Source organism: Camelina sativa, chromosome 15 (genome assembly GCF_030686135.1).
Source record: "Camelina sativa cultivar CO46 ecotype springtype chromosome 15, ASM3068613v1".
NCBI classification, from domain to species: domain Eukaryota; kingdom Viridiplantae; phylum Streptophyta; class Magnoliopsida; order Brassicales; family Brassicaceae; genus Camelina; species Camelina sativa.
The window spans coordinates 4894463-4922125 of record NC_141894.1 but is presented as its reverse complement, the minus strand read 5'-3'; the positions used below and the strand labels follow the sequence as shown (position 1 = coordinate 4922125).

Below are 27663 nucleotides of genomic sequence, written 5' to 3'. Positions count from 1 at the left end.
CACACCAATAAAGATCGACAAATTACATAATCACAAATTCAGTTTAGAAAATTCACATTTGACGATCATACAATCCCATACCATCGAGGAAATTTAAAATCACAACACCAAAGATTTGACAAAAGGCAGAATCAGAAGAAGAAGCTTAGACACACAACAACAACAACAACTCTCTCACAACACAGATCGAACTATTAACAAAGAGACAACAAATTTGTTTCATGAAGCCTTCTCTCATTTCACCTAATCAAAATGCCTAACGGCTCTCGGTGTCGTCGTCGTCGCCACCACCGTAGTATTAGCTCCTCCTCCACCGCCTCTACTCGTTATGTCCCTATTCCGGTATACTTCAGTAAACGAAGGTCTCGGCGATGATGAAAGAGACTTTGAAACCCTCGGAGACGAAACAGATTCCCTCTGCGACGGACTTCTCCAAAACCCGGCGCCGTAAAACCTATTCCACATCTCTTTCTCCAATGCCACCACGGCCTCGTCGTCTTCATCGGTCTCCTCCTCCTCCGTCGTAAACCCCGCCGATATAGGTTTTCCGATATACTTCAGATCCAAGAAATTATCATCGTCGTCGTCCTCGGAGACGTCTTCGCTATCCAAAGGATGAATAGCGAACTCTGAGTTCTGAAAAACCCGCCGCTCGTCGGTCGGAAGCGGCGGAAGGATACCGTTCTTGACGAGTTGTTTACGGCGGCGGTTACGGATAGCGCGACGGCAGATACCTTTAGGGACTTTGTAGATGGCGAGAACGAGGAGGTTAACGAGTCCGCAGGGACAACAACACCAGACGGCGGCGCAACTTGCGGTTGTACCACCGCAAAACTCGGCGGGAGTGGATCCGCCGCAAGTGGCTCGAGGAGAAGGGGAAGAGAGGCTTCGTTGGAGTAAAGGCTGTCTACGGTGACTACGTGAAGGAGAAGACGATGGTGTATCTGATGGTTTCGTTTGCCTCGAGATCTGTCTTGGATCGTAACGTAACGTCGTCGTCTTGTTCATTTTCTTGAATCGTGTTGTTCTTTCTTCTTCTTCTTCTTGCTTCAATTTTTTTTTGTATCACAAAGAAATTGAAAATTTCGAAAGGCCAAAACGCAAACAACCACGGAGTAATCTAATCTCCGGTGATGGCGACGGCGAGAAGAAGAAGAAGAGAGGCCAAAAAGAAAAAATAGAGAAAAGATGAGTGACCCAAATCGTTTAATTTTTGACACAAAGAGAAAATAAAATTGTGTTACGGTCGTCCAAAATTGGAGGGAGAGGGATGAGTTTTGGATTTTTGTGGTAAGGACTTGTTGGGTCGTGGGAAGGTTAAAGAAGAAGGAAGAAGGAGAGGTTGATTTGTTCTGTCTTTATATATACATAAGAGAGAGAGATCGATAGATAGATAGAGAGAGATAAGACACAACAAGGAGAGAGTCCAACGAAAGTCTTTTAATTGTTTATCTTCTTCAGGTTGGGGCTTACTCTGTTCTTTCTTCTCTCTCTATAACAAACTTTAGTTGTAAAATCATATTTTGACCGCAAAACCCCTGCAATTATGACTTATCACTGTAAATTTATCTTTCTACATTTACTCGTGTGCACTAATTCGATTACAAATTTTTGTTCATATATTTTCTAAAATTGATTTATTGGTTAATAAAGAAAATAAAAGAAGAAAGCATATCATTATTGCACATAAGGCTACGAAAATGACATTTTTTTGTTGTCGAGAGAGAGATATAAATTTAATGATTAGCTTATCTATCAATACACGTATGTGTTTGTGTATTTTTTTCAGATATCTGACAGTATCTGGATTTAATTTATTAGACGTCATCTTCTATCGTTTCTGTAGATGTTGATTGGTTTGTTTTTTTCCCGAATTTTTTTTTTTTCGTCAACGAATTTGATGATTTAATCAACAACAAAACAAAACAAAACCAAGTATGGCGTACCACTATCAATTAAAACATGTATTATATATTATTATCTGGAAAGCTTTTTAAATTTTTCTTAATTTTGGGGAGACTGGTTCATGCCTTCGAGGCATATTGGTAAAAAAAGGTCAATATGCAAATACTTATCTTGAAAATATTTGGAGCAAGAGAAAAGTAACACAGTATTTTTCTCAAGAACCTTTTTGGCAACCAAATAAAAAAAGAAAAGTAATTAAGAAAATATCATTCTACCTGTGAACCTAAATGACACATCAATCTTAATTTCTTTCTTTTTTTTCTTTATACATTGACAAGTTTTTTTTTCGAAAGACATTTTAACGTCAAAAATAATGCCATGAAAGATATGCCGGCACAAACTTCCACGAGTTGTGTGATTAAGTAAACGCGTTTAAAATAGAAATATCAGTTTCTGGTTCAAAGTTTTTAAATTACAGTCCCAAAATGTGTAATGAGTATATAATGCTAATAGTAACTCCAAAACACAACAGACGAGAAGGAATCAATCCATTAGTGGCAAAGGTAAATACCTTAAAATCGGACTATAAATTTTATGAAATAGTAGTGAACAAGTTGAAAAGATTTGCTTTTTACAGTGGTCACTCATCATCAGTCATCACTACCTGTGGACCGGGTTGGGTTACATACAAGATCCCTCACGACCCCAGGAGTTGCTGCAATGTATAGAATAAAGACTGATTCTCACTTTCTCCTTTTCAAAAAGATATCCGCGAGTATCTTTATCTAGAGTACTCGGAAAGTCGTATTTTACATATGTATGTCATGTAACTAGAATCAAAGATTTGAGTATTTTGGCTTAGATATTCGGTGACAAATGTTTTTGGATGCGTATACCAAGTCTTGCATAAGTTAACACATGATGATCAATGGCCTGAAACAAAACAAAACATAACAAAACAAAAGATTGGCAAAAAGATACGCGGCCTACGCATAGATAGATTCATCAGATTAGATGTAACGCTCCTCAAAATTTCAACTAGCTCACCTAACATTATTTTCTTACAACAGTTTTTTGTTCTCTTAAAATAGTGATTGATTTCCTTTCACGTCAAATTATTTCTTCTATTAAGAGGTACCTATTGACAACTTGCATGGGTCCTGTTAGTATACAAGTATAGGGGGAGGAAGCAACCAAAATGGGTATAATTAACTAATATAAACCATGTTTCAAATTAAGGTCTATTACTCGAATACATACTTACAATATATGGACCCTCTATGCATCTCTAATGTGGACAGGAAATGTTTCAGTTTTTTCATCTTGTCTGCATCCAAATTTTATACATTATTTAATTCTTAATGGTCAAATCATGTCATTTTCTACTTCACGTACGCGATCGACAATATATAAAAATACATGTCATAATAGAGAAAGAGAAGTATTGACAATATGTAGATAATATGATAGCTTGAGTCCAACAATTTTATAGTTAAAAAATCCTAATCAAATTTACACAACCTCCTCAAGTAGAAAATGATTAAAGAAGATGAAAATGGAGGAAGAGGATGTTTCCGCAAGTGCACGAGAGAACGAAAGTAGAAAAGGACATCGTATAACGTTTCATAAGTCATAATCATTATCTTCTCTCTCTCTCTTGCTTCTTTCTTCATCAGAAAGTTCCATAAGACTACAAAAATCTCATGTCTGGGATCTTTGTTTTGTACTTTGCACTGAACTAAGGATATATATATACATGTGAATTATTAAGTACAAGGTTATTTTTGTTGCTTAACTTGTAATATAGTCATTTGAACAATTGAATTAGTGATATGGCTATGTATGAATGCTCGCGGAGAAAAAGAAAAAAAAAAAACGAGTATGCAACAACTTACGAGAGGTTTATTTTTATTTTCATTGGTTGATTTGATATTTGGATTGATGGTCCCTTTCAATTTTGTGAAAGAAATGACACGTGTTAACCAGAAATGGAAAAAGCATCAATGCAAATATTTCAAATCTTGAACTAACTTGTCACTAAAATGTATTATTGGGATATTTTATAAGAAAAAACATGGCACTACAACAGAATGGGATACACACAAACGACGACACAGCCATACGCGTGTAACGTGTTCAGTTGTCAATTACGATGATGATCATGTTCAGACAAAGGGTGGACATAATGACAATTCAGGTTTGGTCCGCGACTGTTTCGTTGATGCAAAATTTATAGCTGGATTGATTTTCGTATGACTTTTATTTGGGTGTAGATTATAGAATAGCTATAAATTACAGTATTTTTAATTTAAATTAATATACATTAAAAAATATTATCTATAGATTTTATTTAAAATTAAGCTGGTTCACTCAGTTGGGTTGAAATAGTTTTGAATTAATTTCAATTTATTTCGGGTGGAATTAAATTTCGCTAAAAACCATGATTGTATAAGCGGGGTAGGCCTAATTTAATATTATATATCATGGGTCTCAAATCAGGCCTGAATCAAAGCCCAATTAGGCTGTAGACATATTGGTAAACCATTTCAATATCTCGTTTCGGTCATAATCACTTTTGTTTTTTTTATTTATATAAATGTATAATTTCCCGAGCGGTTCTTGATATATTTGATTAAAATTTCGGATTTGTTTCTCTAGTTTATGGGTACAAAATGGGTTGGTTCTTAATGGTTAGGTTTAAACATATATATATTATATACAACAAAAAATAACACCAAAAAACGAATGAGAAGTTAAGCTAAATTGTCATATAGTGATGAAATGTTCCTTTTTGGCCGGTCTCTCCCGACCAATCCGACGTGAATTTTGATGTCCTTTCTCTGACCAATCTTACGTTTCATAAGAAGACCCACGTTCCGGTCACATTGATCTTCTTCACTTCGGGCATTAGTCACGCACTAAGTTTTGTTGGAACTTATCACCGAAACATTTTTGTATGTATGGTTCGTGTATACAGGTGTATTTATTTTAACAAACACGCTTACAAAAGAACAGCATAAACATTTTTGTCTTAAATGATCAATCGAGATACAACTTCTACAAGAAATTTCTATTCACCAACACACCCATTCCGATATCACATTTTCTAGCTAGATATTCTATTGTTTTTTTAAAAAGATTCTGTTGATATTTAATATGTATTTATAACTTCAAAGTTATCTGATTTGATAAATAGTAATTAGCGAATCGATGACTGATAACGGGTGGTCGAGAGTTTGCAGCAGGTGTTCATAAGCATGCAAACATATCAAAGGAATATTTTGTACATCACTAGTCACTAGTCACTAGTCACAAATATATATAATTTTCTCGAGCTTTCATATGGAATTCCATATTTTGTGTTTGTTTTCGGACTAGCTACGAAAATTTTATTCACTTAAAATATTTTGTTATCAATATATATAAATATTTTACAACTAAAACCCTACCATTTTTTTTGAGAGCATATATTTCTTGGTTTCCAAATACATTAGAATGTTGAAGAATTGTATGCTACTTGTTCATGTTTTCAAAAACTGATTTCGTTTTTTGGTTCATTCATGACATTAATTCATTGCAATTTTCAATTTCACGTTCATAGCAACGTTTTTAATAACTGATACTAATATATATGTTACACTGATGACTCATGTACATACACATATAAAAAAATGTAAATCAGAATTTTGGCAGGTTATGATTATTCATTAGAACTTGTGTTCAAATCATGTATTTCTTGTTATGTTTTTAGTCCTCTCTGAACTCATTATACTATTTATCATCAATATAACAACACGTTAAGTAGTTGTTTGCTATGGATTAAGTAATCGATATATTCCTACCCAAAAAAAAAAGGGAGTGAAAGAGGATATTTCAATAATTAAAAAATAGTGCGACACAAAATTGTTCTGTTGTAGTGATAAGTTATCTTGTCACATTTAAAGATGTGAAAATGAAAGAAGAAGAAAAAAACAAGAATATTATATACGAAGTACGGATTGGTGCAGAACTCAGAATGAAATCTCGATCATACATTCATGTTATATTCTTGGAATAATGCTTGGAATAATGCTTAGATTTGGTGCCAACAAAATGAAAATAAATAAATGGATGTGTTTTTACAAACTCTAAAGGTAGAACAAAAAAAAGAATGGACGAAATGACCATTGTTTATAAATAGTTCTTGCACTTAATTCATCTTACACTTTTTTAATAATAAATCAGTGGTTTTACAGAGATTGACTCGTCAATTGATCAATTTCCGAATCCTTAGATATCAAATGTTTTTTGCCAAAACATTGATATTACTTAGTTTCGTCTAATTTGATCTAAAACTTTTGGGTACATAGATAATATGTATCAGTTTTCAGAAAAAAAAAATCAATAAAGAATCAAAATATATTTGCTGTGGTTATGTTCCTTGCATACAGAGTTATGGCGTTTTTGTTCATAGATAAATTTAAAATAGACAAATACCGTAAAATATTAGTACTAAATTTACTCTTTACTCTATATAATTTTTTTTTGGTTTTAATACTAAATTAATACCAAATTTATATCAACAAAGGTTTGAAGCAAAAACGTGTTAGGTAGAGAAGCTGAAAACAATGTAAAAAAAAAAAAAAAAAACTAATTTTCCCAAGTTCATTCCAACATATCAGTATTCACTTATCAGCCATATGATTATCATTATCATTATCTTTACTTATTTATATATCAATTATTATTATCTAATCATCATAATACACATTGGGAGCACTTAGTTTGACAATTTTACAATAATATTTATTTTGTAACATAAAGTTGCCTGAATATTTTCTTTGTTTATCAAACAAACACACAACTGCTGTAAAGTTAGAAGCAAAACATTCTCAACCTCTGATTTAGAGAGCTTCTCTGCTAAGGTCTAGTGGGTTCGATCAACTTGGTCCTTTAATTTTAATTTTCTTCTCCATTTCATTTTTTATATATAATATTTTCTTCACTTTCCTGACTATTACCGTGTGTAATACACTGGAGCTCGTAAATAAATAAAAATACAAATTATTAAAAAATAAATTTCAGTCTTATATTCGTCCTACGTAATAACAACATGTACATCTATATTCTACCTAGTTAAATGAACATCCATCAATTTATGAGATCTAAAAAAGTCACCATCACTTTAAAGAAACTGAAAAGAAAAATCAAGACATCCATAAAATATTGGTTTAGCTGCAAGCTTAGTCAGCTATGAAAAATATGTCTATTCACAAAACTACGCTATTTTTCTCTACCTATAAATATAGCCCAAAACTATCCCACATAAGCACCACACATCCCAAAGGTTTTACGAATATAAGCCAATTTCACTAGCTTTGCTTTAACATTTTCTTTGAGATTCTAAAATGGAGATGGATTTGAATGCTCAAGAGAAGAAAGAAGGGTTCTTTCAAAGGCTTAAGGATTTCCCTAGCAAGCTCAAAGATGGTGTCACCAAACGCATAAAGAATGTGCAAAAGTTTGGGAAGGATGATCCAAGACGTATCATCCACTCCATGAAAGTAGGGGTTGCTCTCACATTAGTATCATTGTTGTACTATGTGCGGCCACTCTATATCAGCTTTGGGGTTTCGGGTATGTGGGCAATACTTACTGTCGTCGTAGTCTTCGAATTCACTGTTGGTAAGTCTATCAAACCGAATCAGTTACAAAACTGTAGTATTTAAAACGTTCTGATAATAACAAAACAACTAACAAAAAACAAATTTTTAATAGGTGGAACACTTTCCAAAGGTTTAAACAGAGGCTTTGCAACATTGACAGCAGGAGCCTTAGGGGTTGGTGCCGTACACCTAGCTCGTTTCTTTGGACACCAAGGAGAGCCCATAATTCTTGGAATCTTAGTGTTCTCACTAGGTGCAGCTGCAACATTTTCGCGGTTCTTCCCAAGGATTAAACAGAGATATGACTACGGCGCCTTGATATTCATACTCACGTTTAGTATGGTTGCCGTTTCGGGTTACCGTACAGATGAAATATTGGTTATGGCATATCAAAGGTTATCCACTATTCTCATCGGTGGAACGATCTGCATACTTGTGTCGATCTTCGTTTGTCCTGTATGGGCTGGTGAAGATCTTCACAAGATGATTGCTAACAACATTAACAAACTTGCTAATTACTTAGAAGGTGACTTACAATATAACATTTTGCTTTCTTCTTCTTGGTAAATATATATTTTATAAATCTATAACTTATGCATGCATACACGCTTTTTCTAAAAAGCTTTCGAGGGTGAATATTTTCCACTGTCGGAAAAGATTTCGAAGGAGACAAACTCGTGCGTTCGAGAATACAAGAGCATTCTAGCATCAAAAGGCACCGAAGATACTTTGGTATATATATGTAATATAGTTTAAAATAATTAATATAGTGATCAGTGATAAATTGACGTTCTTATATATATACTCATTAATTAATTACTGGTCCTTTTGCAGGCGAATCTTGCAAGATGGGAGCCAGGGCATGGTCGTTTCAGGTTACGCCACCCATGGAAAAAGTACTTGAAAATTGCAGGACTCGTTCGCCAATGTGCCTTCCATTTTGAAATCCTCAATGGCTACGTTCTTTCTAATTATAAGGTTCGTGTGAATCACCTAAAACGCCGTTTTTGAAGGAATTTTAATTGTTGTTAACTTGGACGTGTGTATATTTTATTTTATTTGTTTTGTTATGTCGTCTGCTTTTATTCTTTTTTATACTACCAAAAATTGCGTATAAATGTCAACCCTCTAAATGATTAAAATGACCTTATTCAATTAACGCTTGCAACAACACATATATATACTCTTCCATAAGAAATTAGTTCTCTTTTTTTTTTTTGGTCAACAAGAAAAAATACATTAATTCTCTAGGTTTTTGTTTTGTTGAATGAAAGAAGTTCATACTTATTTATAGCTTTGAATGTATTTTGTATTAGTTGAATAGTTGATGTATAATAAATTGTACAGTTCAAAAATTATAGATAGAAAATGCATGTTTACTATTAGTATGTAATTAGACGTAAACTGTTTTTTTTTTTTTTTTTTGTGTGTGTGAAAACTCTGTAAAAGTTCAATTCTTTAAATAAAAACAAAAATTAATTGTTATATCCGATAAATTGTTAATAATAACTAAAGCAGGCACCAGAAGAATTCCAAAGTAAGATTCAAGAGCCAATAGCAACTATGAGCAGAGAAGCTGGTGAAGCACTAAAAGCCATAGCCAAATCTATTAAAACAATGAGCAAAGACACTGCTTCAGTGAACGCACACATTGACAACTCCAAAAAGGCAATAGAAAACCTAAGGATTGCACTCAAATCTTCTTATCCGGAGACAGAGAAAGATCTTCTGGAGATCATTCCCGGAGTCACAATGGCATCAATCCTGATCGAGGTTGTGAACTGCGTCGAGAAGATCTCTGGGGCTGTGGAAGAATTCTCCAGCCTTGCACACTTCAAAGAGACTTTGGATCCAAAATTACCAGTGGAAATAGGACAACATCAGTTACTTCACAGGGGAAGTGTAAAGCCGGTTCTAGATGGTGACAACGAGGAAGAAGACAATAGCTCTCCTCATGTTCTTATCACTGTCCATGATGAACAGCCACCAACGACCACCGGGAAGAACAGTTTGGGAGCAGAAAAAAACTAATGTCCTGTGATTATTTTTGCTCATTACCAAACTTTCAAAAACTCTTTGAAGAGAACTTGTTATAACATTATTTAGTATATGAGAGACATCGATCGGCATTCTACTTATTGCCAGTTTATATGATTTCCGATTTCAAAACTATATATATATATATAGATAAATTATATATCAAATGTAGCTGACGACATCGCAATATATTAAACCTTTAATGAAAATGTAGTTTAATTTAAGAATCAATTTTATGGTTAAACCACACGACGCAGTAGTGCCTGACTTATAGATTGACCACACATGCATGGCATAAAGACTAAAAAGAATAAAATCATCTTTGGGATCCAAAAGCTCAAACCGAGGAACCTTTGCTCTGTTTGCAAATGATATAGTACTGTTAACAATACTATCTTAATTAGTTTAAGTTATGAACATATACGAATCTGTTTTTTAAAAGATCCTGATGAATATACCTGGCCACTTTAACCAGGAGAAAAAGTGGAACAATTAAGCAAGCAGGTCATCATGTGACTAGGCAGTTCAACTTGTGTTTGCACTGGTTAATTGTGCTTGTGAGTTGTGAGTGATCAATAATTAACTTAAGTTAAAATATATCTATACTAGACGTAAAAAAAGTTAATATAAAGTATGATAACAAATCAAATATATAGAAGAATAAATTAGATTTATAAAATATTAATTTACTTGATTTGTTTTGAACTTGATGCAATTATTCTCCCTATCTATCTTCTTCTCTGTTTCTCTTGCTATTGCTTGTTTAACTTATCTCTTATGTTACCCTTTTCTTAAAAACAAAAATTGGCTAGGGTTTTGTCTGATTAATAGGGACTTTAACTTATTTCTTAGGTTACCCTTTTCTTAAAAACAAATTGGCTAGGGTTTTGTCTGATTTATAGGGACTTGATCTGTTTCAAGTTAAATCGAAGGCAATTTCTGTTTATCAGTGTGGCTAATTTTAGGACTTGCAGAGGAGTTTTTAAGTATGAGCAGTATTTGTGGGCTTAATGACGATTTGCTCGTGACGATACTGTCATTGGTTAAGACGAAAGATGCTGTTGCCACAAGTCTTTTGTCAAAACGATGGCTTTCTCTGTGGAAACTGGTTCCAAGGCTTGACTATGTTATTACTCCATGGTATGCATCACATTCAGGTTCAGATTTTATTGATAATTTTCTGCTGCTAAGCGAGGCTCCAGTTCTAGAAACAATGCATCTCAGACTCGGGTTTAATTGTGAACCTGAGGAACAAGAAAGATGGGTTGATATTGCACTGGCTAGACATGTGCGTGTTCTTGAGCTTATTTATTCCCGTTCCCCTTCATCACCAATGCCTTTTCCTAGGAGCTTGTTTACATACAATGGCCTTGTGGTTTTACGCCTTCAAGAAGTGGTGATTTGGGATATTCCTTCGACAATATTTCTCCAGTCCCTCAAGACTCTGTCCCTTTTATGTGTCAGGTTCTGCTCTAGGGATGATGAACTTGTTCATACGCTTTTATCCGCTTGCCCTGTCCTTGAAACACTGGTCGTACGTCGGTGGCTTTATGACTGTGTTACAACCTTCAAAATTGCGGTCCCGTCGTTGCAGAGCTTATACATCATGTGCAGACCAGGTGGTCATGCAAAGACAGATGATCGTGAGTATATAATCAATGCTCCTTCTCTAAAGGATTTAAAAGTTTGTGATGAGTTTAGTTGGTTCCGTCCATTAGTGGAAATGCCGAAGTTGGTGAAGGCAGAAATCAAGATTAGACCGGATAATTCTAAGAAGCTTTTGGGATGTATAGCCTCAGCCAAACACCTCTCCTTATGTGTTACCTCAGCCAAACAATTACTAATGGAAAAATCTGTTGAGTATCTCTGCCAGCTCGAGTATTTAGAGCTTTGTACTAATTGCTCTTCAGATTGGTTATGTCTTTTACTTAAACATTCCCCTAAATTGCGAGTTCTGAGGTTCAACAATCCAGTAAGTTATTTGCTTTTTTCAGTTTGCTCCTTCATCTTTTCTCCACTTAAATCTCATTCTTGAAAAAACTCTGTAGACATCTCAGATAGACGGCTGCAACTCGTTGAGACGGATCAGAGATAGGTGGGAGGAACCGTGTTGTGTACCTGAATGTTTGGTGACGAGTCTCGAAACTGTTGAGTGGGTTGAGTATGAAGGAACAGAAACAGAGAAAGAAGTGGCGATCTACATCTTAGAGAAGGCAAACCACCTAAAGAAGATGACTATATCCCGACATATCACCTACTTGAGAGAGAAATACCGTACGCTGATAGATTTGGTGTCCAGGCTGAGCTGTCCTATCAAATGTCGACTTGAGGTTGTGGCCTTGGAGCAGCATTAATATATTTTTTAGTGGATTTTGGGTTTATTTTCACTTATAAATTTGTCAATTACTTGTTATGTACTTTCTATCTATGTCAAAGTTTGTATACCAAAGATATTGTGAGGTCAAGAAGAGTCGTTGACACTTGACAACTTCAGACACCACTAAATGTATTTTACATGAAAAGGTCAAAACAGTGAACAAAAAAGGTACTACTTATACAAGTATCAAGATTTTTGCTAATTGTCTGTATGATGGGTTCACTATATACTCTCTATACTTACCCGGAAGCACTTTTCTTTACGGAAATAATATGAATATACTATAGATTTTATCTATGTTTCTTCACTTATTACAATGAATCATGATTGACATTTTGCGTTTGTCTTCCCAGTCCGTTTAGGCCTGTCCCAGTTTGTTCGTCCTGAACTCTAGCGACCTTGATGATGATACGAGTTAGATTAAGAGAAGACAATTAATTATATCAAATCACCGTGATTAAATATTAACCTTGATTATGACAAAGCTGTCGGTTTGATTATCTTCTGCTTTCTTCAGCCTTGCTGCTTTCTTCAGCCTTGCCTATGAGAAAAAAAAAAAAAAAACTCAATTAGTTAAGTACGTATTACATGTTCAACCATAATTCCTCAGTCTTACATGCTCAGGTATGTCTTTATCATCCATTGTGCAAAATATATTGTCCTTCTCACTTTTCCGGACATATACAAGCATAATTGCCTTCGAGCCCTTTGTAAAGGTGAAAGGAGGAAACTACAATAGTATTTTTGCAGCAGTTTTTGCCATTTAAATCTGTTTTGAAAAGTCTGAGCATTTAATACCATTCAATGTTATATCTATATCCAAACAACTTTAATTAACTTTCTCTAATATCCTTATAACCAAACACAATTAAAATATTATATATATATAATGTTTAAAAATTAATATAACTATTTAGAAGATTTATTCCAGATTTAAACTAATATAAATCTTTGTTTGAATTTAGTTTTTAATTATTGCATGTGAATCATCATATGATACATGAAATTAATAAAAATGTATATTTTCTGCACATATTGTGATTTACATTTTTAAAAACAAACATATTTTTATCAATTAATATAAACACCGTGTGTTCAACATACATATATAGTAAATTTATCATATATAGTAAATTTTAAATTTTTAAGAAGTTCAAAATATATAACTGATATATCTAAACTTGATAAGAAGTTTAAAATTATGAATATCTTAAAATATTAAAAATTTTAAATAACACAGACGAGTTATTGCATGACGGTTTATATATCTGACGGGACGATTTTGAATCAATAATAAAAAAATTATTAATACGATCTTCAATATGGGTTAATTTTTCATTTTAATATTTTTAACAACACCAATGTATGTCAAACTTAATTAAGATTGTGCTAAACAAATATAGTTTCATGGTATATCGCGAGTTTAATTTGGGTTTTTAGTTGAACTATTTAAGTTAACCGTATAAAGTAAATTTTAAACTTTTAAGAAGTTTAAAATATGATAATTAATATATCTAAACTTAATAAAAATTTTAAAATTATGATTATTTAAACATTCAATTTTCAAAATAACACAAACAGGTTATATTGCAGGACGAGTTATATGACATGATAATGTTGAATTGGTAATACTAAAAAATATGATACTTCAGTATGGGTTAAATCTTCAATTTTACTATTTTAACAACACAAATATAAAATATATTGAATTAGACTGATTTAATTAAAATTGTATTAAATAAAAATTGTTATGCGGTATACTGCGGATTGCATACTAAATCACTAGAATTAACAAAATAATACATTAATACCGCAGCGTCCATGAAACGATTTGTATAGAGAAACCTTTATTCCATTTGTCTCTCATTAGCTCATTTAGTGCCTTACAAAAAACATCTAGTCGCTGGTACAATGTTCTAAAAAGAAAATTAATGACTCTTTGTGGACAATGATACAATGATAACAAAAACTACAGAGCTTACCACAAATCTGACAGTCTGGGCCTAATGAGAGCTAAGTAATTTCCATCTCCGTTGTGGACAATGACACTGTTAAGTGAAATCAGTCTCTTGTCAATCGACTTGTGAAGCACAAAGCACAAAAGTAAAGACGGATAACTAATTAACCACTAACCTGTGAAGAGTGTATAGATTCCGGATGCTCCTGTCAGCATCAATGGACAGATATTTACTGTTCTCCTTATCAAGATCCAGTTCTAAGGGATACTCGTACCGAGCAATTATCTGTAATGAAGAAGATACATTAGCTGCCATATAGCTAAACAAAGACAAACACTGCTACTGCAGCATGATGCAGATTACTATGTACACTCTCGCCTTAATCTGTTTGTAGCTTTCGTATAACCCATAGAGTCAAACATATTTCACTAACTACTAAGAGGTACGAAAACAAACACAGTCTCACATCTGGAGCTTATACTATATTACCTTACTATTTTGAAACCTCGAAAGATGAAGTTGAAGAACTGGAGGAAAATCTGTGAACAAAACACCCCATTGTTGCACCCTGAAACAATAAACAAAACAACTTCTTGTGAAACTTCTTAATCCTCCTAATGTTAGCTATATATATATATATATAACAAGTACCATCCAGAAATTGAAAAAAAGGGCGCGGAACAGAGTGGTACATTGAATTTTTTTTTGTCAAAAGAAGCATACACATCCTTGCAGTTTGTGACATGAAGCCTGAGACCTTCAAGAAGAAATAAAAAATGTCAAACTGGCTTTGTTAATAGAAGACAGAAGATAGGATGGGACGCGTAGTTTAAACTACATACTGGAGAAGGATTCCTTTCTTGTATTGTTGTCATCAGCAGTACCCTGGACATACAAGTAAGAGATGATGAAACTTGGCAAAGAAACAGAACCGAGAAGGAAGCAACAGAGAGGAGACAGACATGTTGTACCTTCAAAGATTTTTCTAGCTCTTTACAGAGAAACTGAACATCATATCTTGTAAGGTAGAGCCAGAGCTAGACGTGTTCAGCCCCGTTCTTGAAACACGAGAGACGACACTTTAGACGCAGAGTCGGGGGGATGTGCGAAACAGCCTACAAACCAGCATAATGCAGCAATTCATATGTATGTATATCTTGAATCTTTCTTCAGGGTTTATTAGCAAGGTGAAGAAGACGAGTGAACAAGAAATGGATCCTTAAGGAAACTAAGTGGAAACAATTGATTCCACTAATTCGATCAATTGATTCTTTGTTTCTGCAAAATTTAACAGAGGGGCCGCTTCCAATTGACATTTCGCTACCATATGACTCTAAAAAACAGTAGGATCCTTAACAAAAACACAACTCGAGGAGTAGATATATGTCAATCAAGGAAATGGGACTATGCATGAAAGAAGAAGATATCGATGGAATCGTATACATATTAATATTAGAATTAAGGCAGAAAAGAATTAGTATTTATATTGATCATCATACGATACTAAGGTAAAATAACCAAGGCTGGTAATGATTATTGCTGTTAACATCCACACACAAAACAAAAAAACAAAAGAAAAACCCAAGTGATAAAAAAAGGAGGTTGAGTTATAGTATATGTTATATAGCAAGTGTTGGCCTAAGATTGTGCCTCTGGAAACTTCACTCGAATTAAGAATGTCATCTTTGAGATTTGATTGGAAAAAAGTTCCCACTTTTGTAAAGAATGAGGGCTACAAATGATAAGTCCAAACTAGACTATCATCAACATTAAAGTCAATAATTTCCATAGAGTCAAAAGCTGATCAAACTCTCTTGGAACTAGGAATGGGCTTTGAAGAGTCCAAAGTTAGAATGTTTATCAGAACTTAGCCATGATTTGGAATCAAACATATTTATTTGTATTCTTTAATACAAAGCTTTAAAGCAGATTGATCCAATTCAATCGTTAGAAACTCTTAAGCAAGCGAAGCGTTCATGTCGACCGTGATATTATTGCATGATATATGGTCAAGATTCAAGAATCAAGATGGTGATCAAGACAAAGATTCAACTATTTTATTATGTTTGTATCAAATTTTTTGCTAATTTGTCTATAAACAAACCAGTCACAAGCTTGTCACGTGGCGTCCGTTGCTTGTTTCGGCTAAGTCGGCCACTATTTTGGGCCGTTAATGGTACTCTCGTCTCGTTAAGGCCTCCATTTTGAGCCGTTAATACTATGTTTCTTTTTGGCCGATGTCATTGTCATTGCCCATATGCCTCGTAGGACCAGATTCTTCGGTTCCAGCATATTCCTGCGTAAACAATCCGACACAAATCGGATAATCTCGTCAACCATTCACAACACGCCATGTCATCAACGAATAAGACTCATGCCACGTCAGTCACGGGTCAAGGGACTCAAGCTTCACAAAAAAGCTCCTATCGTCCGACTTGTTTATTTTCCACGTGTTCAATCTCTTTCAGAATAATAACCAAATTAATCTCAGCCGTCCGTTTCTCTTCTTCTTCTTCTTCTTCTTCTTCCCCCAATTCTCTCAACAAACCTTAAGCATATACACTCACGAAATCGTCGTGACGAAACGATAAAACCCTAAATTCATGGTTAAGGAGACTCTAATTCCTCCGTCGTCTACATCAATGACGACCGGAACATCGACGTCTACGTCTCTTTCGATGACGCTATCTTCGACGAACGCGTTATCGTTTCTGTCGAAAGGGTGGAGAGAGGTATGGGACTCAGCTGATGCGGATTTGCAGCTGATGAGAGACAGAGCTAACTCCGTTAAGAATCTAGCGTCGAGCTTCGACAGAGAGATCGAGAATTTCTTAAATAACTCGGCGAGGTCTGCGTTTCCCGTCGTCGTATCACCATCGGCGAGTGAAATTGGTATCATGAAGAAGCTTCAGCCGAAGATTTCGGAGTTTCGTAGGGTTTATTCGGCTCCGGAGATTAGCCGTAAGGTTATGGAGAGGTGGGGACCAGCTAGGGCGAAGCTTGGGATCGATCTATCGGCGATTAAGAAGGCGATTGTTTCTGAGATGGAATTGGATGAGCGTCAGGGAGTTTTAGAGATTGGTAGGATGAGGAAACGGCGTAATAGGGATAGGGTTAGGTTTACGGAGTTTTTCGCGGAGGCTGAGAGAGAGGAGGGGGAAGCTAGTTTTGGTGATTGGGAACCGATTAGGTCTTTGAAGACTAGGTTGAAAGAGTTTGAGAAACGAAGCTCATCGGAATTATTGAGTGGATTCAAGAACAGCGAATTTGTAGAGAAGCTCAAAACTAGCTTTGTAAGTTCTTCCAGCTTTCAGGGAACCTATTTCAATTTCTTGATTAATTCTACTCAGATGGTGAAATCCTTCTCTTGTAGTTTCTTATGGTATATGGCAACTTATCTAATTGGCGCTTTCTCTTTTGTTCTATTTTGCAGAAATCAATTTACAAAGAAACTGATGAGGCAAAGGTTGGTATTTGGAAGTTGGAGCTCTATCAATTCCATAATGTTTTAGATTGTTTACTCAAGTTGTTTTCTTAATTTTCTTTACAAGAACATGTTAACCTGCTGGGTTCTTCTTGTTATAACATATAATTTAGGTAGACCTTGGTATAGTGTTATATTGGGAGTTTAACGTGGCATACTTTAATGTTTGGTGCAGGATGTCCCTCCATTGGATGTACCTGAACTTTTGGCATGTTTGGTTAGACAATCTGAACCTTTTCTTGATCAGATTGGTGTAAGGAAGGGTAAGATTGCATTTTTCTCTTCATGATGCTTACTCTTTTTTTATCTGTTGTACGTACTGAGTTGTGGATGGTTATGGAAACATATCACTCAGATGACATCTGCCATAGACTTGACAATTTCCAGATGTGTAGGTTAATGGTTTTAAATTATCGCACAGTTTAGTACTTACATGAGAAACTAAGTCCCTGATTATGTTCCATTATTTTGTCTTACAGATACGTGCGACCGAATAGTAGAAAGCCTTTGCAAATGCAAGAGCCAACACCTTTGGCACCTCCCATCTGCCCAAGCATCCGATTTAATTGAAAATGATAACCATGGAGTTGATTTGGATACGAGGATAGCCAGTGTTCTTCAGAGCACAGGACATCATTATGATGGTGGGTTTTGGACTGATTTTTTGAAGCCTGAAACATCAGAAAACAAAAGGCATGTGGCCATTGTTACAACGGCAAGTCTTCCGTGGATGACCGGAACAGCTGTAAATCCCCTATTCAGAGCGGCATATTTAGCAAAATCTGCAAAACAGAGTGTTACGCTCGTGGTTCCTTGGCTCTGCGAATCTGATCAAGAACTAGTCTATCCAAACAATCTTACCTTCAGTTCACCTGAAGAACAAGAGAGTTATATACGTAAATGGTTGGAGGAAAGGATTGGTTTCAAGGCTGATTTTAAAATCTCCTTTTACCCAGGAAAGGTATGTTGATCATTTTGGATTCTATACTTTGTTTCTGTGACTGCCAATATGCTTTTCAATTATTTCTTGAGAGTAACTGAGCTTTCTGGTTTCTTGTAGTTCTCAAAAGATAGGCGGAGCATATTTCCTGCTGGTGACACTTCTCAATTTATACCGTCAAAGGATGCTGACATTGCTATACTTGAAGAACCTGAACATCTCAACTGGTATTATCATGGCAAGCGTTGGACCGATAAATTCAACCATGTTGTTGGAATTGTCCACACAAACTACTTAGAGTACATTAAGAGGGAGAAGAATGGAGCTCTTCAAGCATTTTTTGTGAACCATGTAAACAACTGGGTCACACGAGCGTACTGCGACAAGGTGAATCATCTAGTATCTCTCTTTGAACCTTTGTACTGTTGCTTGAACCCTCTTTAAAAATAGTACACAAGCTAATACATAATGTTTTCCACTCCTGAAAGGTTCTTCGCCTCTCTGCGGCAACACAAGATTTACCAAAGTCTGTTGTATGCAATGTCCATGGTGTAAATCCCAAGTTCCTTATGATTGGGGAGAAAGTTGCTGAAGAGAGATCCCGTGGAGAACAAGCCTTCTCAAAGGGTGCATATTTCTTAGGAAAAATGGTGTGGGCTAAAGGATACAGAGAACTAATAGATCTTATGGCTAAGCACAAGAGCGAACTTGGGAGCTTCAATCTAGATGTCTATGGGAACGGTGAAGATTCAGTCGAGGTCCAACGTGCAGCAAAGAAACACGACTTGAATCTCAATTTCCTCAAAGGAAGGGACCACGCAGATGATTCTCTTCACAAGTAAGCTCTGAAAATATGCGGGTGCTTTTGAAAAATGTTTAATGTTTCTCTCTCTGATTGTTTTCCCCTCTCGTCTAAATGAAGGTACAAAGTGTTCATAAACCCTAGTATCAGCGATGTTCTATGCACAGCAACCGCAGAAGCTCTAGCCATGGGGAAGTTTGTTGTCTGTGCTGATCATCCTTCAAACGAGTTCTTCAGATCATTCCCGAACTGCTTAACTTACAAAACATCCGAAGACTTTGTGGCCAAAGTGAATGAAGCAATGACGAAAGAGCCATTACCTCTCACTCCAGAGCAAATGTACAATCTCTCTTGGGAAGCAGCAACACAGAGGTTCATGGAGTATTCAGATCTCGATAAGATCTTAAATGAGGGAGATGGAGGACGGAGGATGCAGAAATCAAGATCTGTTCCAAGCTTTAACGAGATGGTCGATGGAGGATTGGCATTCACACACTATGTTCTAACAGGGAACGATTTCTTGAGAGTATGCACCGGAGCAACACCAAGCACAAAAGACTATGATAAGCAACATTGCAAGGATCTGAATCTTGTTCCACCTCAAGCTCACAAACCAATCTACGGCTGGTAGATTTTTCCCTCACAGCTTTTGACTTGTTAAGCATCCACTCGTTTATTGTTTTCCTTATTATTATTGCTACTTTCTATAGTTGTTGAAGGTCGTTTGTTAATAGAAAGGGTAGATAGATGTCTTTTTGTAGAATACGAAGCGTATTTTGATGATATATATATTAAGAAAAAAAAACTTTTGTTCACGGATCCAAGCTATTTCCCATTTCTTACTCCAAAGATCATGTAAAGAACACTATTAACACGAAAAAACGAATCAATATAGAAATTATATATGCCCTCGACTAATAATACTTTCTCCCCAAAGTTACATATTAATCAACGTAAAAGGACAAGGAAAATGATGGGAAAAGTGGTGGTGGTTTCTGCTTTGGCAACTAGTGTTAGGTCACTTACGTCGTCTTTTCTACGTGGGAGAATACGTGGATAAATTGAACTTTCTTTTAATCTCTATCAATTATTAATCCTACACATGGTATAGCCGATATATGATCATTAAAATATATTACAAAAGTTAGATTGGGGTATAATTTCTTATCACCAAATTGGACTCATAATTGGTAGTGAGAATTCATTTACCCATATGATGGCTCCAAAAAGCTGTCTGTATCCATGAGTTTTTCACTTTGCATCAAATATTGTAGATTTTTTAAAAATTGATCATGAAAAGAATTTCATAAGTTCGATAGTGAATGAATAATATCGAGGGATGGAACAAATCCGAGTTCCATGTTTTGATTTTAACATAACCTTTATTATAGTAGATATATATTTGTTTGTTTTTAGGTTTTAAGTGTCGGTTTTTAAATCGGGAAACTGAAAGTTAAACTAACTAAGCTGAATTTCTTACTATGGTTTGGAGTGGAGCCGATGAAAGTTTCTTCGATCACACATAAAGTCACCTTTCTAAAGAGAAACTTGCACCGACCATATCAAATCATGTATTCATATTTTTCAACATTTCTAGAAATGTAGAACAAAATATATATATTCAATTATAAATAATAATAAAAAATCCTTTTAACATTCAACATATCACAATACAAATTTGATGTTATAAGGTTAGTACATATTGTTTTCAAATATCTTGTATTGTTTTGGAAAAAGAAAATAAAAAATATATTAAAATACCGTTATCACTAGGGAGAATTATTATTTTTGGTTTAATGTAAGACTACCTTTATTCCCCTATCACGTTCCTATAAATCCTACATATAATTAGCACCATTATTTTAGAGCAACCAAAAATAAAATTATCTCTTAACAACTTCTCCACTTGCTCCCCCCACCACCACCCACCGTCGGAGAAAAAAATAAACTCACCACCATGACCTCCAAAGACTGTGGTTCCCACAGCCACTCTCGCCGGAAACTTATCCGGCGAATAATATGGTCTATAATCTTTTTCCTCTTCATAATCTTCCTCACGATCCTCCTCGTTTGGGCAATTCTCCAACCTTCAAAGCCACGTTTCCTCCTCCAAGACGCAACCGTCTACGCTTTCAACGTCTCCGGAAATCCACCGAACCTCCTCACCTCTAACTTACAAATCACTCTCTCTTCCCGGAACACTAACGACAAGATCGGTATCTACTACGACCGCCTTGACGTCTACGCTACTTACCGAAACCAACAGATCACTTTCCGAACATCGATCCCTTCCACGTATCAAGGACACAAAGAAGTCAACATCTGGTCGCCGTTTGTCTACGGAACCTCCGTTCCCGTCGCTCCTTTCAACGGCCTTGGTCTTGACCAAGATCAAGATAACGGTTCCGTTATGTTGATCATTCGTGCTGACGGTAGAGTGAGGTGGAAGGTTGGTACTTTTATTACCGGCAAGTATCATCTTTATGTGAAGTGTCCAGCTTATATAGACTTCAATAATAAAGCTGCCGGAGTTATTGTCGGAAACAACGCCGTTAAGTATACGTTTACCTCTAGTTGTAGTGTTAGTGTCTAAAACGGCGACGGAGAAAAAAAAAAGGTAACCAAAGTCTACGTTAAATAATTTGTCTTTCCTTAATTACCATGTGAATTGTACATTTTGCTTATACGAATAGCAAATATTTACAGATTCGTGATGTTGTTTCTTGTAACGAGTTTTAAGAATTTCAATATGGATCGGATTAGTACTTTTATTATAGTTGAATGTTAAATTCTATTTTAGTGAGTTTGTTTTAAAGTATATTTTTACTGATTTTGATGCATCTTCTTCTGATCCTGTCAAATCTACTTTTGTTTGTAAACTTTTGATATGATTCTCTTTTGTGTAATGGTAAAGTTGGACGGCGATGGAGATTAAATTTTAGTTGAATAGATTAGAGTCGTTAATGTTTTGTGGACGTTGTGTGATGGTGTCATTGTCCATTTGTCTCCATCTTTTTTTCTGAAATTAAATAGAGATCCATGCATTCTTCATATAAAGACTTTTATATATTTGTACAATATCCCACAAACAATAAATTTATGTGGATTGGATTTTTTTTAGTCATATTTAATCATATTTATGGATTATGTATAGATTATTTTCATCTATTGGTGTCTGGCTTAAAATATGGTTTTCTTGCACATTACAAAAGCCCATTCCCCTAAAGTTTTGCTACATTCAAATAAAGTTAACACGTAACGTTACTTAGGGGTTACACCGTGAATATTCTTGGATCTTGAAATGAAAATATATGAGAATCCGGTATTCGCTGTTACAAGTACAACTTGCAAGAATAGTGCCCTAGTTTTAATTTGCATTTTTATGCTAGTTACTACTAAATAATTAGTATCTATACTTGGCTCTAATGACTCTAGAGATTATGTGACGCAGGGGAGAAGACTTATCTCTTGCTAATTTGCATTTTCATACATTGTGATCTCAAACATGGTCCCTTAAATTGACAAATGAAAGAGGAATATATGGTCCTTTAAAACTTAGTATTATTGAAGTGTTGGGAGAAAAAATAATATAAGAACCGTTGACGGAAAAGTCAGTCACCAATAAATATCACGTTGGATTTCAATCACATGATCATAGACACAAAACGTTCTATATCCCAAATAAAGTTTAAGAAACCTAACCCTTGGATTTTCTTTGATAAAACAAAAAATAAAAATAAAGTGGTTATGAACGTGCTATGTGGGCTGTTACACACAGGCACTAGAACGTCCGAGTAAGACTCTGCCAAACTCATAGTATAATCTCATATAACTAAAAAGAGATCATTCTAAAATTTTATTTCAGAACTTGACACCTATCACCTAAAGAGTTATTATCTGTAAAATATATTATAAAATGTTTAATTTTTATTCTACTTTTAAATAGTAATTTCCAATAATAATTTTCTGTTTAATTTGTTCACTTTAATAAAAATAATTCAAATAATATGATTATTCATTTATTTTGTAATTTTATTCTAATTATAATAAACTAAAGTATATTTTAATATAAAGTTTATTTTAAAACTTTCTTCTAAAATTTGACATCTATCACCTAAAGAGTTAGCATCTGTAAAAAACAACTTCAATTAAGTAATAAATTATAAGTTGTTCAATTTTTCTTTTATTTTTTAACCATAGTTTCCAATAATAATTTTCTGTTTTATTTCTTCACTTTAATAGAAATAATTCACATAATATGATTATTAATTTCTTTTGTAATTTCACTCTAATTATAATAAACTAAAATTTCTTTTAATATATAAAATATATAAATATTTATAGAGAAATAGCTAAATACATATTCCTTTCTAAGAGAGAACAAAATGTATAATTATTACAATTTGATTAGCTTGAAGCTCCTGTCATATATTTATATTAATAGTAATTTCAAATTTTATATTCAAACAAAAAAAATCAGTTCTTTATTCACAATAAATTTATTTTATGAATTCTCTCACATATTTTATTAACTTACATATTCTATAAAATATTTTGTAACTCTCATATTTCTAATCATATCCACATTTTAAGGCACTAAATTTTAATTAATTACAATTATTTATTTGTGTTTATGTTATTTTTTTCACCTCCACCTCCATAGTATTTATAGCATTCTAATGAATGATTAATGACAATTAAAATAGAATAAATAATAAAATATATTAATAATTAATTATTGCATTTTTTAATTCTTATATACTTTATGTAAGAGTTCAACATGTGTGTAGCATATGCTATTATGTTTATAAGAAGTTCAACATGTATGTATGATATATATATATATGTAATATATGATATATATATATATATGTGATATTTTTTTTAAAAAATATGATTGAAATATTTAAGTTTTCTATCATCTAAATTGTTCTTAATTTTTTTTAGGGATATTAGTACTACATATATATTATTCCTATATTATGAACATCAAGATGTATAATTTTATTTTCAATTCTACTTGTCATCCTTAATATATGTCGCATATTTTCTATTTCGCGTTTATTATTTTATTAATTTTAAGATAAATAATTCATATGAAATTATTATGTAATTATTTTTTAATTTCTATTCACTTATTCATATCATTCTAATCATATATCATTTATCAGTATATAGTTAATTAACATATATATATATATATGTATAATATGTTTATATTAGTTTATTAAAATCAAATTATTATGAATTGTAAATATATATAAGTTAGGTTTTGGTCTCACTTATACTGGTATAATTGAATCATTTTTTATATGGACTTTATCAATCATCTCGGAAAAACGTCTTTAGTTTTCGATTAATCATCTCAAATAATATTTATTTTCACAATGAATCTAAATAATATAATAAATAATAGGTAAGTTTTCTTGCATTTGTTGGACAGTGATAAAGCTATTGAAGGAACTAAGAAATCTATAAAACCATAATTGAAGGATTTTTTTTATAATTTCTGTACAAGTTTTGAAAATTACTTATTTCAAAGAATATTTATGTAATATAAACTATTAAATAATTAATTTATTCAATTTGTTACTAAACTCCTTTAAAAGTATATAATTATATTTTATTATATTAATTATAATTACTAAGCTCCTTTAAAAGTATATAGTTATGACATTATCTAATTTTAGAGAAATTGGGCTTATTCTACCTGACTCCAAAATGATTTACAACATCGGAATTTTTGGATTACTACTTGATCAATTGTGTGCTTACTGTTTAGAATTAAGCAATATTGGATTAAATGGATCTATCTCCAAATTTTAATACATTTTTTAATATCAAAACAACTAATTTTAAAATGTGAATAAATAATGATCTCATCTACGAACAATTGAGTTTGTGGATTCATGACTATTGGGCTTAAGCCTATTTATGTTGGGCCTAATTATTATTCGTTAGGGTCTGTTATGATCTAGAGTCTTGAGCTGTAAACCAAACATCATAGAAATTAGAACGACAAGGCTTCTACAATTTGGGATATCATATTACTTAAATCACATTTTAGTGAGAATTGACTAATTGAGAATTAAGAAACAAAACTTTCTAGAGAAAAAAAAAACGTCTGCTTAAACCTTGAGTCATTTGCATGGAAGAACTACATCAAATAAAAAGCCTCATATTGAAAATATTTAATAGTCTATAAAAAAAGTGGCTAGCTAGTTTTAAAAATTAGTTAGAACTTTAATAAGATTTGAATTGCTTCTCGATTGCTGAAAAAGCTCCTTGACCACATTCAAAACCCTATCAAACCATGCAACAGCTTATAACGGCACTTTTTTTCTTTCTTTTCAAAAAACTAAACCATTGGTCAAGAAATAACCCAGTCTTAAGTTGTAATCAATAACTTTAACAAAATTTGCAAATATGGTCATAATTAAAACTTTCTTAATAATTGACAAAAAAATATACACAAAAATTCATTTCCTAAATTAAAAAACAAAACCGCGTTACATTAATTAAAATCTTTGATTTGAATTAAATCACACAATTATCTCTTTTCTATATATATATATATTAACCTCTTCATCTTCATCTTCACTAAACCGAACCATTGGTATTCTGAGATTCTCTCTCTGGCAAATCGTCGAACACTTATGGGGTCCAAACAACCATACCTAAACGGCGCCTACTACGGCCCATCGATTCCTCCACCTCCACCACCCAAATCTCACCGCCGTTCATACGACTCGCCAGGAATCGGATGCTGTTGCTTCAGCTGCATCGGAAGCTGCATCGGAAGCTGTCTACGCTGCTGTTGTTCATGTATCCTAAGCCTGATCTGCAACATCCTCATAGCTGTAAGCGTAATCCTCGGACTCGCCGCTCTTATCCTCTGGCTCATCTTCCGTCCAAACGCCGTCAAATTCTACGTCTCCGACGCTAACCTGAACCAATTCAGCCTCGATCCAAACAACAATCTACATTACAATCTCGATCTCAATTTCACAATCCGTAACCCTAACCAACGAGTCGGGGTTTACTACGATGAGATCTCGATTTCTGGATACTACGGAGACCAGAGGTTTGGATCTGTGAACGCGTCGTCGTTTTATCAGGGGCATAAGAACACGACGGTGATCGGAGCTAAAATGGAAGGACAGAATCTGGTGGTGCTTGGAGACGGAGCGAGGTCGGATCTGAAGGAAGATGAGAAATCTGGGATTTATCGGATTGGTGCTAAGTTGAGGCTTAGTGTTAGGTTTAAGTTTTGGTTTGTTAAATCGTGGAAGCTTAAACCGAAGATGAAGTGTGATGATCTTAAGATTCCTCTTCTTGGTGGTTCCTCTAACTCGACCGGAGGGTTTAAGTTTCAGCCAGTGCAGTGTGAGCTTGACTTGTCTTAGTCAAACTCTCCTAGTTTTATGATTTCTTTATTGGATTTATAGTTTTTGGCATTAGAATTATTGTGTTTTCTTTGATTAATTCATATGGATATTGGATTTATGTTGGAGTTGGAACTTCGAAGATATATATATTCCATATGGCTTTAACTTTTATGTGAATAGATTAAAATAAGATTTTAGGGTATGAATTTGTATGCGTTAACATCACATTTCAACCACAAATTAAAGAATTGCAAAACCAAAAATATCTGACGTTGCGAATTTTAGTGTTTGGGTGTTTGGTTTACGTATAGTATGATCATACATCGAATTGGTTCTTAGTTCTTGCTCTTTTTTTTTTTCTCTACGAAAAGCGAATCTAAATGCACTAGCTATATAATCGGTTTTACAAGTTAGAACAATGGGTAAGCTACTAAGCTTATTAAAGTGAACGCTGGATAGAATTAGGATTTCTAAATGGGATAACAACAAATTGCGTTTTGTGTGTATCGCACTAAAAGCCAATCCAAACGGTGCATAAAACACTTTTACTTTCTTAGCCCTTTTTCTTTGGCTTTTGTAGAAAGAAAAGAAAAGTTAGTATCATTACCATCACATCGTTTGTTGTCAAGAAATAGACTAGGTTAACTAAAAAAGCAGGTTTGCTAATTCGATTATACTTCATTTCATTTGTAGAAACTAATCTATATATTGCAAATGTGTAGATAATATCTTCTTCTTTTTTTTTGGTTTTGTTCTTGTGGTTTAGATCTGGTTGATCATTCATATATATTACTGAGAATTCAAAGTCAAACTCTAGATTCAACTCTGGAGTATTAAAAGACTAGATTATAATGCAAGCGAGCAACGGGTTGATTTAATCAACCACCTCCTCTTTGTTACCATTTAGAGAGCACTTTTTAATATTTCATACTAATTGTTCATATATCTTTCCAGGGGTTGGGTACAAATTCGTCTGTGGAGGGAAAAGAGTACTTTTCTAATGTTTATGAATATAAAAAATATCTTGTTTGCGAAAAATATGATCTTGATGAAGCGGATTTCGACACTGCGTTCGGTAAATCAAAATTATTTGGTGATAAACAGATAAAGTGGATTAAAAGTTATGT

At 33.9% G+C, this 27663-nt stretch overlaps 3 protein-coding genes and 3 pseudogenes across 4 annotated transcripts; 5 read left to right on the top strand and 1 right to left on the bottom strand.

Moving 5' to 3' along the window:
* Positions 1-12: 12 nt before the first annotated feature.
* Positions 13-1537, bottom strand: LOC104745388 (uncharacterized). Its single transcript, XM_010466599.3, has one exon. The coding sequence runs from the start codon at positions 1006-1008 to the stop codon at positions 244-246; it is 765 nt and encodes a 254-aa protein (XP_010464901.1). The 5' UTR covers positions 1009-1537; the 3' UTR covers positions 13-243.
* Positions 1538-7211: 5674 nt separating this feature from the next.
* Positions 7212-9704, top strand: LOC104745389 (aluminum-activated malate transporter 8). The gene is made up of 5 exons (XM_010466600.3): positions 7212-7569; positions 7663-8076; positions 8173-8282; positions 8385-8528; positions 9069-9704. The coding sequence occupies exons 1-5, from the start codon at positions 7293-7295 to the stop codon at positions 9579-9581; spliced, it is 1458 nt and encodes a 485-aa protein (XP_010464902.1). The 5' UTR covers positions 7212-7292; the 3' UTR covers positions 9582-9704.
* An 871-nt stretch (positions 9705-10575) lies between these two features.
* On the top strand, positions 10576-11941 carry LOC104748140 (putative FBD-associated F-box protein At5g56440 pseudogene; annotated as a pseudogene).
* A 4213-nt stretch (positions 11942-16154) lies between these two features.
* LOC104745391 (digalactosyldiacylglycerol synthase 1, chloroplastic) lies at positions 16155-19963 on the top strand. The gene is made up of 7 exons (XM_010466603.3): positions 16155-17215; positions 17356-17388; positions 17582-17669; positions 17886-18367; positions 18467-18733; positions 18835-19184; positions 19269-19963. The coding sequence occupies exons 1-7, from the start codon at positions 16526-16528 to the stop codon at positions 19777-19779; spliced, it is 2421 nt and encodes an 806-aa protein (XP_010464905.1). The 5' UTR covers positions 16155-16525; the 3' UTR covers positions 19780-19963.
* Positions 19964-21000: 1037 nt separating this feature from the next.
* Positions 21001-21922, top strand: LOC104745392 (NDR1/HIN1-like protein 1 pseudogene; annotated as a pseudogene).
* Positions 21923-25566: 3644 nt separating this feature from the next.
* LOC104745393 (NDR1/HIN1-like protein 2 pseudogene) lies at positions 25567-26703 on the top strand (annotated as a pseudogene). The gene has a single exon (XR_015582994.1). The product of XR_015582994.1 is annotated as an NDR1/HIN1-like protein 2 pseudogene (transcript).
* The last annotated feature ends 960 nt before the right edge of the window (positions 26704-27663 follow it).

Bases quoted from the DNA above. Each gene is read 5' to 3' on its own strand.
- LOC104745391 (XM_010466603.3), top strand. From the start codon at position 16,526: ATGGTTAAGGAGACTCTAATTCCTCCGTCGTCTACATCAATGACGACC. The intron at 17,389-17,581 runs GTTGGTATTTGG...TGTTTGGTGCAG, and splicing joins AAGAAACTGATGAGGCAAAG to GATGTCCCTCCATTGGATGT. The intron at 18,368-18,466 runs GTATGTTGATCA...GGTTTCTTGTAG, and splicing joins TCTCCTTTTACCCAGGAAAG to TTCTCAAAAGATAGGCGGAG.
- LOC104745389 (XM_010466600.3), top strand. From the start codon at position 7,293: ATGGAGATGGATTTGAATGCTCAAGAGAAGAAAGAAGGGTTCTTTCAA. The intron at 8,077-8,172 runs GTGACTTACAAT...TTTTCTAAAAAG, and splicing joins ACTTGCTAATTACTTAGAAG to CTTTCGAGGGTGAATATTTT. The intron at 8,283-8,384 runs GTATATATATGT...GTCCTTTTGCAG, and splicing joins AAGGCACCGAAGATACTTTG to GCGAATCTTGCAAGATGGGA.
- LOC104745388 (XM_010466599.3), bottom strand. From the start codon at position 1,008: ATGAACAAGACGACGACGTTACGTTACGATCCAAGACAGATCTCGAGG.